The 13,196-nt window shown below is 35.4% G+C and overlaps 2 protein-coding genes across 3 annotated transcripts; one reads left to right on the forward strand and one right to left on the reverse strand.

Annotated features, from left to right (window-relative positions):
• Positions 1-667: 667 nt before the first annotated feature.
• On the forward strand, positions 668-3,779 carry LOC122300385 (COBRA-like protein 7). Its single transcript, XM_043110993.1, has 2 exons — positions 668-1,293; positions 2,087-3,779. The coding sequence occupies exons 1-2, from the start codon at positions 765-767 to the stop codon at positions 3,496-3,498; spliced, it is 1,941 nt and encodes a 646-aa protein (XP_042966927.1). The 5' UTR covers positions 668-764; the 3' UTR covers positions 3,499-3,779.
• Positions 3,780-4,727: 948 nt separating this feature from the next.
• Positions 4,728-9,185, reverse strand: LOC122300386 (two-component response regulator ARR1-like). Of its 2 annotated transcripts, none has more exons than XM_043110994.1 (6): positions 8,540-9,185; positions 7,853-8,005; positions 7,366-7,746; positions 6,842-6,918; positions 5,493-6,677; positions 4,728-5,411 (listed from the first exon to the last, which is right to left on the reverse strand). In XM_043110994.1, exons 1-6 carry the CDS (start codon positions 8,712-8,714, stop codon positions 5,337-5,339), a joined length of 2,046 nt encoding a protein of 681 aa, XP_042966928.1. In that variant the 5' UTR covers positions 8,715-9,185; the 3' UTR covers positions 4,728-5,336. The 2 variants fall into 2 exon arrangements, with proteins under 2 accessions (XP_042966928.1, XP_042966929.1); XM_043110995.1 differs by having other exon boundaries at positions 4,728-5,408; positions 8,540-9,183.
• Between the last annotated feature and the right edge of the window lie 4,011 nt (positions 9,186-13,196).

Raw genomic sequence — 13,196 nt, forward strand, 5'->3', positions numbered from 1 at the left:
TAATATACTATAATATATATTATAATTGTATTATAAACTATAGTGATATATTATAGTATCTTATAATATATAATGATATAGTATTAGTATAAATATTAATATGTACTATATAATATTAGTATAATTATTAATACAATAAACTATAATGATATAAGATTTTAAAATTTAATAGTATATTAATTAGTAATTTATCATATAATACAAAACTATTTTATATATAATTACGTATAAAAATTATATACAATATAAAAAATTAAAAAATATATAAATTGGTCTAGTTTTAAAAAAAGAAAAAGAGAAATTGGGCCAATTTTGACCAATTTTTTTTAAAAAAAAATTAATGCCCGATCGAATCAAACTTGATATCGGACCAAACCTATTGATTCAATTCAGTAAACCAATTTATCCCTTTTTTTTTACACCCTTATAAACAATACGTTAACTGAAAGAGAAACAAATTATTACTTTATGAGAAATGATATACGCATAATATATTTCACATTAATTTTACACACCACATTATAAAATAAGAATATTTTTATAAGGTGAGGTTAATTTTATAAGGTAATTTATAAAAATATTCTTCATTTTAAACATTATTACGTAAAATATTGTAAAATGTGACGTGTGTATATTATTTTCCTTACTTTATTACTCTGTGTATCCGTTGCCGCTCTCTTTTGAAAAAAACTGGCTCCGACCCTCCGTACTTTCTTTGAACAAGTTCAAAACTCCAGACTCCATAACCAAATAACACCACCAAAATGGCCGTCCATTTCATCCACTTCGTCGCCGGTTTGGTTTTATTCACCGTTTTACCATTCTTGGTCGCCCAGTCTCCGTCTACGGGTGCCGATTCATGCAACGGCGTGTACTTGTCCTACACCTACAGCGGCGGAAGGAAGCTCATGCCAAATCGTACGTCCGATCCTACCCGGCAGCCCTACCGGTTCGAGTCGGTTCTGACCGTGCTCAACAACGGGATCGTGGACCTCAAGTCGTGGAGGGTCTTCGTTGGGTTCAAGCACGACGAGTACTTGGTCTCCGCTTCCAACGCAGTGCTGGCCGACGGGACCAGCCTTCCCGGTAGCGTCGGAAACGGCACCGTTTTCTCCGGGTACCCGATGACGGACCTCAAGACGGCGGTTGAGACCGCCGGGGACTTGACCCAGATTCAGGTCCAGGTCCAGCTAGTGGGAACACAGTTTGGTGTGGCTCCCCCCACGGTTCCATTGCCCTCGAACATTTCTCTGGCCAATGATGGGTGGGTTTGTCCTAGGCCAGCTGCTCGAGGTAAACTTCTCTTCCTCTTTTTTTCCCCAGTTTTGATTTATGGGGTAGGCCCCCCTTTTTTTTTTCCTTAAAATTTTATTTTTGGTATATACTTGTATATGGTGCTATATGGGTATTTTTATGCTCTCCATGCCATATTCTTCGCATTATTTTGAGTTGTAGTAGTGGTTTTTCGGTTAGTATCGAGCCTCTGGATATATTAATTTTGATTTATATTATTCGATCAGGGTGCTCCAGATTTTTTTGACCAATTCCCTAACATCCTCCATGGCCGAATTAGAATCTTATCCTCTACTGTCTCTACTTGCGACTACTTCATGAATCCTGTTAGAATTATGTGTTTTTGTATTGTGAAGGCTTAAGGTTGTGGAGTTTTAGTTGTTTAACTAGATAGCTTCGGATTAAAAGAAGGGGGTGAAAAATATCGAAAAATGCAGCATACTTCTTTGTGCTAATTAGTATTTTGTTGAAGAGAATGGGATCAAGATTTTGTCGACGTTGCATGCTAATATAAAGTGGGCCATATTAACTTGTGTAAGACTATCATCAGATGAATTTTCAGTTTCTCATTCATGAGGAAAGTCTCATCGAGGCATAATTACCACAGAAAATGAAATAGAGAGTGGAACAAAGTTATTTGCACTCGGCGAACTCCTTTTTTTGATGCTGCCTTCTTTTTTGTAAACAAAACTATAAAAGCACTTGATGTCAGAGCACAGCATATAGTTTTTACGATGATTTGGTTTCGTGCTTGAAGAGAATGTGTTCGTGAGTCTGAATGTTGGTTTCTCAGGGAATGTGACAAGAGTCTGTTGCACACAAGACCCAAATGCTAAATCAAACATCACTGTAGATGAGGAGTTCCTGCCTCGCCAGAGTGGCGACCTTACTATTATGTATGATGTGATCCGGACATATGAGTCTAACTACTGGGCACAAGTCACACTCTCAAACCATAACCCTCTTGGCCGTCTTGATAACTGGCAATTGCACTGGGAATGGACAAGAGATGAATTTATCTATGCGATGAAAGGGGCATATCCATCAGTTGTTGATTCTTCTGAATGCTTATTTGGCCCTCAAGGTACATATTACCACAGTATAGACTTTTCCACTGTATTAAATTGCGAAAGAACTCCAACCATAATTGACCTGCCTCCAACCAAGTACAACGACACGGCCCTTGGATTGATCCCTTATTGTTGCCGAAATGGTACAATCTTACCTCGTGAGATGGACCCAAGCAAGTCAATTTCAGCATTCCAGATGCAAGTCTATAAAATGCCACCAGATCTCAACCGATCACTGCTTATTCCACCAGTGAATTGGAAGATCAATGGTATACTCAACCCTGATTATCGATGTGGCCAGCCAGTGCGGGTGAGTCCTAGCCAATTCCCAGATCCAAGTGGCTTACCTTTAAATTCAGCTGCAGTCGCCAGTTGGCAGGTGGTCTGCAATATAACGCATCCCAAAGGAGGAAGCCCCAAATGCTGTGTCTCATTTTCTGCTTACTACAATGATTCTGTCATTCCATGCAAAACTTGTGCATGTGGGTGCCCTAGTAACCCAGCTCGTACTTGTAGTGTGGCCACTCCAGCTATGCTTCTTCCGTCGAATGCTCTTCTTCTTCCTTTCGAAAACCGGACTGCTTTGGCTACAGGTTGGGCTCAACTTAATCATCGACCAGTGCCAAGGCCAATGCCCTGCGGAGATAACTGTGGGGTCAGTATTAACTGGCATTTGCACACCGACTACAGTAGGGGATGGAGCGCAAGAATCACAGTGTTCAATTGGGATGAAACTGCCTTTGCTGATTGGTTTGCTGCAGTACAATTGGACAAGGCAACCCCTGGTTTCCAAGCAATGTACTCATTCAACGGAACTACCTTGGCCTTGAATGGTGTCAACAATACCATATTCATCCAGGGTCTTCCAGGATTAAACTATCTTGTGGCAGAAACAGAAGGAGCTGACCCACAGAAGGGCCCTAGGGTGCCTGGGAAACAACAATCTGTGATTTCCTTTACTAAGAAAAAGACCCCTGGAATTAATGTGCCTAATAGAGATGGGTTTCCCACTAAAGTGTACTTCAATGGAGAGGAGTGCTCGCTGCCTTCCGTATATCCAACTGGTGGTAGTAATAGAAGTGGCCCTGTTATGGTTTTTTGGGTCATAGTAGTGTCCATTTTGATGCAGCAATAGCCGGCGGACTTCTGTCATCATGAGCATTGCTTGGTTTTATATTTGTTTCTGATTTTGTTTATTCGTTTAGTACTCAGTCTGATTGATATGTGTTTAACCAGGATGTTCATATTAACAGAAGAGATGCATGCTATGATTCTTATATATAGAGGATGTAATGGTACTGCAGCCATGGCTTTGTAAAGGTTTGCAGAACTGCCATAGTTGGAAGGGAAATGAAAACAATGACTAGTTGAGACCATCAAAATATATGAAGTGAGCTTGGATTTCATGTTGTGTAATCATAACCTTCGTTGCTCAGTTTGATTCTTCATGCTATACATTTCATGTTTGCCACTAATTTTTTATCGGCATATGATGTTTAGAATATCAGATTATTTCCTTTGGGTGGGACAGTCTCTTTGACAGGTAGGGGAAGGGCATTTTTTCTTTCCAATACATTCTTATAAAGCCAGGTTTATAATTATATGTAGTGTTTTGTGGGCAGCCAAAGTTCCTTGTTATTCACAAAGTATTAGTCTCAGTGCCTCAAACCCGTCCTTTCAAATCTGGTAGAACGGGCTCACATTGTCCAAATCTGGTGCCTTTTTTTTTTTTAAAAGGAATTATTTGTAGACCTAGCAATATTAAAATCTACTTGTATAGATAAAGTAACCTTGTAAAAATTATTGAAAAAAATTATAAGAAATCTAATCCCTTAAAAGTGGAACTTCTACTACTATTCATGTTACTTTTGAGCAGTTCAGAATCATAATTTGAGAACACTAGAACCACATCCCTGGCCGACAGCTATAAAATGAGCTGTCCAGGAGCGAAACCATGACAATCTGCAATCCAATCAAAAGATGTTGAGATTGATATCTCTATGTTTGTTTGTCAAATCTATTTCAACGTAGCTCAAACTAATTGATAAATCTTATTGCTTTTTCAACTTTTTATAAATATTACTTTTTCAACTTTTTATAAATATATATTCACATTAGATTCACAAAATATAACTATTCACGTATCAATCTAAAATTACTTCAACACTCAAATACAGTCCGAGAGTAGAAAACAGAATGAACAATGGCAGAGGCAGAAACAGAAAATTTAACTTGGAGATAAAGTTGTTGGTGTGTGTTGTAAAATCTACCTTGTAATAAAAACCTTGAAAACTAGATTAGGGTTTTTCAAAGTTTGCGGGGGGCTTCAAGCTTGGTATGGTTCCGCCCCTGTACATTGGACAATGGAGGTCACATGAATTTATTGCACTAAAAGCTCTTATGGAACCTTGTCAAATTTAAGAACAATAAAATAACCAGAAAAGAATACCCAGACTTTGTCTAGAGCATAAAATTGAATATATACATCATAATTGCTGATGAGGGGGAAAAAAAAAAGGAATAAAAGATCGAGAAAATCATTCAAACTTAACATGCTAAATAGACTTAGAAAGCTCCTATAAATCTGCAGATGTGTCAAAACCTCACGTCGTCCACAAACTCAATATGAGCTCAACCAATGGACACCTTCAACCACCTAAAGCTAGCAGTTTTTTGCTATGTTTTGCGACTAAAAGCAGTCAAAATTTGCATGTCCATCCGCCTTTGAATATCATCCAATGTAACTGAATCATCTCAATTGTCCATTGTCCCGAGCTCTAAATGTTGAGGTTAAAACCAACATAGCAGGCTATTCAGCTAGGAAGATGCTAATCAGTGAAATAATGACGCCCTGTTTCTTCACGTTGGAGATAGAATCTCCATTGTGTGATTGCATGGTAAAATCTCCATCTGTGGCAGCAAGTATGTACATCAGAAACTGCAATCATAGAAAGAACTGGAGCACGGCTCTCTCTACACGGGAATGTTATCAATAGAATATCCATCTAAGTCGAACTCAGATTCAGCTGGTGCAATACCTCCTTGCTGCTGGAAAACAGATAAAGTTAATATATTATTAATTGAAAACATTGCTTAAATAAAGCCAATGTCAACATCTTATAAACGAACCTGTTTGAGGAGTGCACTCATGAGATCCTCCTGACCAAAATTATTTTCAGGAAAGAGGATTGACTGACTACCTGCATCGGGGATGCTTTCAGCCTTCACCCTGACGGGGTTATCAACAAGAAAGTTATTATGCTGTTGACCAATAATTTGCGCATTCCCTTGCTGAGTACTTTCCACCCCTGAGAACACTGCCCTGCCCATATCTGATACATTCCTGTTCTGTCCACTTGTTTGGCTAGAAGAATACCCTTGACGAACCAATACTGATGGTGAGACATCAAGATTGCCCTGTACACGATTTGCATTTTGAGAGGCACTGAATTGCAAACCAGCACTGTGTAATTCCCAATTTTGGGATTTTTGCTGGTGCAGGTCATTGAAAATATCATAACTTGGCATAAGTCCTGTGGATCCTTTTATTTCTGAATTAATCTCGTCTTGAAATGCTCCTTTAGATGTGACATTGGATATCCCAGGAGTACTTCCAAGAGGGAAACTGTTAGTAGCCAATTCCGAGGTGTGGTTCATGGGAAAACTCAACATTGAAGAGGTGGGCCGAACTTGATTGTATCCTATCCCTCTGCTGTTATCACCAATCCCATTTATTCCAATAACCCCACCAGCAATGCCGTTTGATATAACGGGATGTCCTACGGATGATGGAAGCCTAGGGACATGGCTGCCTGCAGATTCATTCAGAATCTGCCCTCTTGATTGTGTTTGGCCCATCTGCATCAGCAAAGAGCCACTGTGTCCTCCATGCGCATTGACTTGCACATTCATGCTCCCCAGTGGCTGTGCAGATTGGTGCAAATTGGCAAGCTGCTTTGGCTCCATAGTTGTTGGAATTCCATGAAGTAAATTCACTGGTTTAACGCTACTCATATGTTGCTGTTGCCCTTCTCCAAACCTTGGCTTTGTGTTTTCAAAGCCAAAAAGGTTCCTTTGATCTACCAGTGGAATGGGAATGCCAGGTTTTGCAGTTGGCCTACCAAGCCCTGCTGCTTGAAGGGTGGCAAGACTTTGTGCTGGGAGTTGACCAGTAACAGCGAACGTTTGAAGATCAAGCCCATTGAGGGAAGACATTGGTCCAAAAGTTGCTTCTTGAGCACTAATGAAAGAATTATTCAAACTACCGTGGTGCTGTGAAACCCCACTTAGCCTTCTAAGATACAAGCGATATTTCTGTACCAGAAGGTTGAACAACCATTTCTTATCAAAGAATGACAAAACATTGAAAAAAGGTATCATAAGATGGCATACAAAGTCGTGAAAGAAAGATGCAAGTATGCATAATTATTCACAAATGTATTTGATCCTTGAATTATTAGGATTGAAGTGCACTGTACCTGAAGGTGACTGGCAACATTTTCTCTAGTAAGCCCGGGAACATTCATCAACTCCAGAATTTTCTTGGGAACAGCTTCTGTACACACATGTCAAACATGATAACGTAAGCGGAAAAGCAGGTACTTGACGTAGGAAATGAACATACACATTCAACAATAATCACAAACAAGTAAATAGAAGGAGTATTTGCCAAACAAATCAAACTCACAACGGAATGTACAGAAAAATGTACAATCCACTTTGTACAGCCTCTGTAACAACGATACATTAGGAAGTCGTGGCTTTTTGCCACCACGCAGAGTAACAGATGAACAAAACTACTAGAAATCTAGAAAACATTATGATTATGGCTAGCATCCCCTAAGTACCCCGGTGCAAAGATTGTTTCTACAAGATAAAGGTACTTTGTTTTGTTGATAACTTGAGAAATAGATTAGCAACAAGCATTATTTCGCTACAGTAAAGAGGAAAAGCAACGAATAACTATGTAGCAAATTGTTAGATGCAAGTGAAGAATACGCACTGTCAATGCCTAGTTGGTTAACAGCTGCCACAAACTGTTGATGGAGCTCAACTGACCAAACTACCCGTGGCTTTTTTAACGTGGATGTATCATCCCTGTCCTCGGTATCTTCTTCCTCATCCTTCCTCTTCTTCGAGCTTTTCCAAGTCCCTTCATTAGCTGAGGATGAATACTCCACTTCATCGGATGGTTTTTGCTGCCGATCTCCATCTTCAACGCTACCAGATTGGTCCAATTCCTTCCACTCATTCTTTCTCTTCCGAACCACATGCTGCCATATGGTCTTCAATGCTTCAATCCGCACTGGTTTGATTAGGTAATCACAAGCACCATGAGTCACGCCCTTCATGACAACATGCTTCCCATCATCTGCCGACATCACTGTTGAATTTCATAAATAAGATTTCAGTCACTACCTTGATATAGATTATAGACTACGTGGATTCACAGTGAGACCTATTTACACTAATTATAACAGGTTACTTACTGATTACAGGCAGGTCCATCTCCAGCCCAATGTGCTCTAGGAGTTTGAATCCATCCATGTCGGGCATGTGAACATCGCTTATAACTATATCAAACCCGTTTTTGTTCTCTCGCAGCAGCGACAATGCAATTTCCGCTCTGTTGCATTTGGTAACTGACATATCAATCAAAAGGAGTCAATCATTAAACGCCTTCAACAACTAAAAACCTTCAAGGAAAAATGAAACAAAAAATGGTTCTGAATGCACAAATTGAATCATATCAATTCATCCTGATCTCTGAACAAGGCAAATAACTCGAAAGCAATAGAAATTTCTACTACTGTTAAACCAAATTAGATGTGCTTGGCATGGTCAACAATAACAACCCAATTACAGTTGGAAGATTTTAGAGACGTAGAACTATAAATAATAATCGAGAAGTCTGTCTTCCTCTTTCTCCTAGAAATTCCCAATTCCACACACCCAAAAAGAAAAACAAAATCTAATAACAGAACGGATGAAAGAATATATATAAATATACATATATATGTGTGTGTGTGTGTGTGTACATATATATATATTAGCCAAACACAAACCAGAATCGTCTTCTTAACCAAAACAAACGGAGAGACGCCAGGAAACAAAAGCAAAAGGAGAGACGAACAATAATAATTAAAGAATAAGAAAGAGAAATTAGAGAAGAAAACCTTCATAAAGACAATTCCGGAGCATCTTCTCTAAGATCACAAGGCATGTGGGGTCATCATCGACGACCAACACGCGTAACCCCGCCGGGAACTGGTCTGGAACGACATCGCCGACTTTCCAAGCTCCGCTTGAACTGGCCGTTGAAATAGATCCCTTCCCGTTACTCGGATTCATTTCTCAAAACCAAAACAAAATACCCAAATCCCAGAAAACAAAAACACAGAGAGAGAGAGAGAGAGAGAGAGAGAGAGAGAGAGAGAGAGATTCACGCAGAAAGAAAGAAACCGAATCTCATGGTCGGACTTGGCATCAAAAGCCTGATACCCCCAGTTCGAAATTCAACGAACCCAGTACAGTTAACCGAGAATCCGAGGGAAAGAGAAAGAGAATCTGAGTTTCTATACATATATGTGCGTGTGCATGTGAGATTATCGGACTTGGAGACCAGGGCTGTGCTCTGCTCGAATTGAAGCTCGATTTATGTGTGGTTTGTGCTAATATTTTTCGTTGGTGTTTGGGGAATTATATATTATATAAAAAAAATAATATAGAATATATAAAAAAGGGTGGGACAGCCATGGAAGGAAGAGTGGATCCAGCTCACGCATAATAGGACTAACTAACCTCAACAGCATCCTAAAATCTACTCTTTTCTAAGTAACAGCAAGCATCCAGTCCAACCTTTTAACAACTCGAACTCACTGCCACTGTTTCCCAGTTTTACTTCGTCCTCTTTCGGTCTTTGGATTGACATCTTCTTTTTCTTCTTCTTTTTCCAATTATTTTATAAAAATACAATATTTTTCTCTTCAAATTATTAAAAAAAAATATTTTTAAAAAACTATAAGAAATTTTAATCCTTTACTGCTAAAGGAAATGAAAAGAATGCCGGCTTTTCAAACGGGATTATCCTCATCTTATCAGTCAAATCCGTGGTTACTAGTAACCAAAATAATTGATTAGTATTAAATCCATTTAAAATAATAATAAGAATAAATGGTCAAATTAGTTTGAAATTTTCAAAGTTACTATGGCTGAGTTTTAAAACATGGAAACTACATTGAAATCGTATCCCCCACCATCAAGGGTGGTTTCAAATGTCAATTGGTTTTAACTACTACTCTGATATTAAGGTCTTGTTTTGTTTGCTTTTGTTTTTTCACCAAACAAATGAAAAACATGGAAAATGAGTATTGGGTTCATGGTTTTAGGTCTCGTAACAAAATGATGTTTTTGTTGAATTTCACAAACTTTAGATTAAAATAAATTATATAAAACAAAAATATATGGAGCAAGAGAGACAATTGGATCAAGGTGTTTTCAAATTTTTATCCGAAATTTTAGGATCTAAAGTGGAGAGAGATATAGACACGTTAATTGAACCTTACAACATTTATTGATATCCATAAAAATCGGACATTAAATAAGTAATAAATAGGGTAAGGTTCTTACTAGAATTTGAAGAAATTTTTATCCAAATAAAACTCTTCACCTATCTAGGAGTGGGATAAGAGAGACCCCTTGGGATTAATGCCACTCCTTCCTAGATGGGTGAGAATAGAGCTGAGAAAAAAATTTAAAAATTTGACTCTAAATTCGATTCTGTTCTAATTCCAACAAAAGGAAGTCAGAGTCAGAGTTGGAGGTGTCGCTGGATCGATTCCAATCCGATTTGATCCGACTTCGATATTGTACATATGCTATAAAAATATGTATTTATTTATATATTTATCATATATACTAGTATATTTATTTAGTTATATAACTAGAACTCATATGGTTAAATTCAATAATATACTATTAGGAGATAATTATTATAAAATGATATACTTATATTATATTGTAAATAAACTGATAGTTTAGTATATAATAACATTATAGTATTACTACCATATATAATCAAGTATAGACATAAGTTAGACAATAATATTGAAATAAGTCTAGTATAATAAGTTAATAAAACAAAATACTAATTTACTAAAGTATAATAACATGTAATTAGATATTAAAAAGTCTAGTATATGATTAAGTTATAAATAAGTTAGATATTAGTATAATACTATGTAATTAGACACTATAGTGTAATTCTTGTGTAGAAATAAATAGACACTAGTATAGAAATAACTAATAAGTCTAGTATAATAAGTTAATAATACATAATACTAATTTACTAAAGTATAAGAACATGTAATTAGACACTATAAATAAGTCTAGTATAGAAATAAGTTAGAAATAAGTTAGACTATAGTGTAATATAATAACATCTAATACTATAGTATAATAACATGTAATTTGACATTATAATATAAGTTTAGTATAAAAATAAGTATAGAAATAAGTCTAAATATAATAAGTTTTTTTTTATAAAAATAAATATAATAAGTTAATAACACATAATACAATAGTATAATAACATGTAATTAGACACTAGAAATAATATGTAATATTATAATATGATAAAATGTAATTAGACACTATAGTGTGTAAGTCTAATGTAAAAATAAGTTAGATAATTAGTATAGAAGTAAATTAACAGTGAATGATTAAGTTTTAGTTTTTAATATTTGGAAAAATTCCACAATTTTTTTTTTTTTTTAGTGTGCTAAATATGAAACTGTAAAAAAAAATCTAAAACAAGCCCAAATTCGACTCTGCACCGACAAGTTGGAGTTGGATCAGAGTCTACACAAGTCGAAGTTTAATATCTTTTTGTTTTTTTGTTTTCGTTTTAATATCTTTTTAAAATTTTATGTGAAGCAAATTAGTGTTTAATGGTCAAATTGAGAATGGGGATAAGAAATTTAGGAGTAGAGTTGTAACGGATTAAAATTTACTTAACTATATGAGCTAAGAAAATGAAGTAATAGTTTGGGAAAAATGAATCAATGATAATATCAATAATTCAAACATTAAAAATGTCTCATATGAGTCCAATTCTTATTTACAGGAAAAGAATCCTTGACAAATCAAAAGGCTCATTAATAGATTAATTCCCCCCAAAAAACAAGCAAACAAAATCTTGCATTGATCATTAACATTCATCAATTAGAGTTCATGCAATTAATTTGTCTCCATTAAATGTGGCTTTATTTTATATTAAGATATAAATTGATTCATCATTCATTTGCTTAAATTGAGAAAAGTCCTGATAATTAATATTTTTCACTTATCATTGCTCCATAATTATTAGATATTCCTTTAAAAAAAATAAAATAAAAGTATTAGATATTCCCTAAATATGCATATTGTGATAATTCGTTCTTATTGCATATATATTTTTATATCATTAAAATTATTTATATAAATATTAATTCTTAGGGGGCTCTACGGCCACAGCTGAGAGCACCCACTAGTGCAATTTTACGTATTTTTTTTACATATATTTTAATACTTTTAAATAAAAAAAATTTATAATTTTATTAAAAAGTACTTTCTTAATTACGGAGTAAAAAAATAAATAAAAAAACTCCCAGCAAAAGATCATAGCAGGTAGCCTAGCATTATTCTAATTCTTAATGACTTACCATTCTAATCAAACATCTACAAAAATATTTTATTTATTGTTGCTGTTTGAGTGTTTGTCCTTGTCCACGTTACTCAAACAGAAAAAGGAAAATGATGGACATCCCATTTTTAAATAAAAGAAATGCCCACGTTTGTGTCATTGGTATGTAATACCAATAAAGTAATACCATCGAGAGTGGGGGACCTTTGTGTGCATAAATACCTTCTAATCCTTATAAATTTGGAATTATATCTAATTTTGTTCTATTTATGGCCAACATACCTTTTCATACAGCTGGTTGTATATGTACAATCCCATAAACAAAGTGCAAAACATTTGAAGTCTCTTGCGTGAATTGACCTAAAAATGACCTTTTGATTATTTCAAAACGTTAAACAGAGAGAATATTGGTGGTGCATCAGCATTTAAAAGAATAATTCTATTTGAAAACCTTTATACTATATACCATATATCATCTACGTGATATAATTTAATTGAAAGATAAATTTTAAAATTTGAATATTACAAATCAAATTATGACATATAGATGATGTGTGGCGTAAATACCTATTTCCTAATTAGAACATGAACTTTCCTTAAACTACCACAAAGTCTCCCAAGAACAAACTCAATTGCGATAAATCAATTAATTCCATTATTCTTTGTTAGCTCATTCTCTGCATTGTCTAGACCTATTTCGAACCATAAAGGTTGGTGACTTAAATGGTCTTTGGATTACTCTCATACGAGTGTAACTATATTATATTTGATTCACCTTAATCTATTAGTATTAGATACTTAAGGATTCGTTAAATTCCCTCGTGGGCTAGAGTTTAGGTTATAGTTCAAACTCAGACTTAAAAGAGCACTTGCAACTTTACTTTGTCTAGACCATTTTGTTCAATTCCCAAAGTAAGATACTTATATGGTTACACTCAAGTAGGGAGACCAATTCCAATTACGCCTCGTATACTTCCATGTTAATAAAAAAAGAAAAGAAATAAAGAACAAGTTCAAAAGATCGAGAATTGGTTGAAATTTTATATAAATTCAATTGAGTAATTTATGAGTTAAGTAGAATTTAAAACCATTTTCTCTTATCAACATGTGATTAAAGGAATTAGATATACATATTCAAGAATTCAGAAAAT

This window comes from Carya illinoinensis, chromosome 2 (genome assembly GCF_018687715.1).
Source record: "Carya illinoinensis cultivar Pawnee chromosome 2, C.illinoinensisPawnee_v1, whole genome shotgun sequence".
Lineage (NCBI taxonomy): Eukaryota > Viridiplantae > Streptophyta > Magnoliopsida > Fagales > Juglandaceae > Carya > Carya illinoinensis.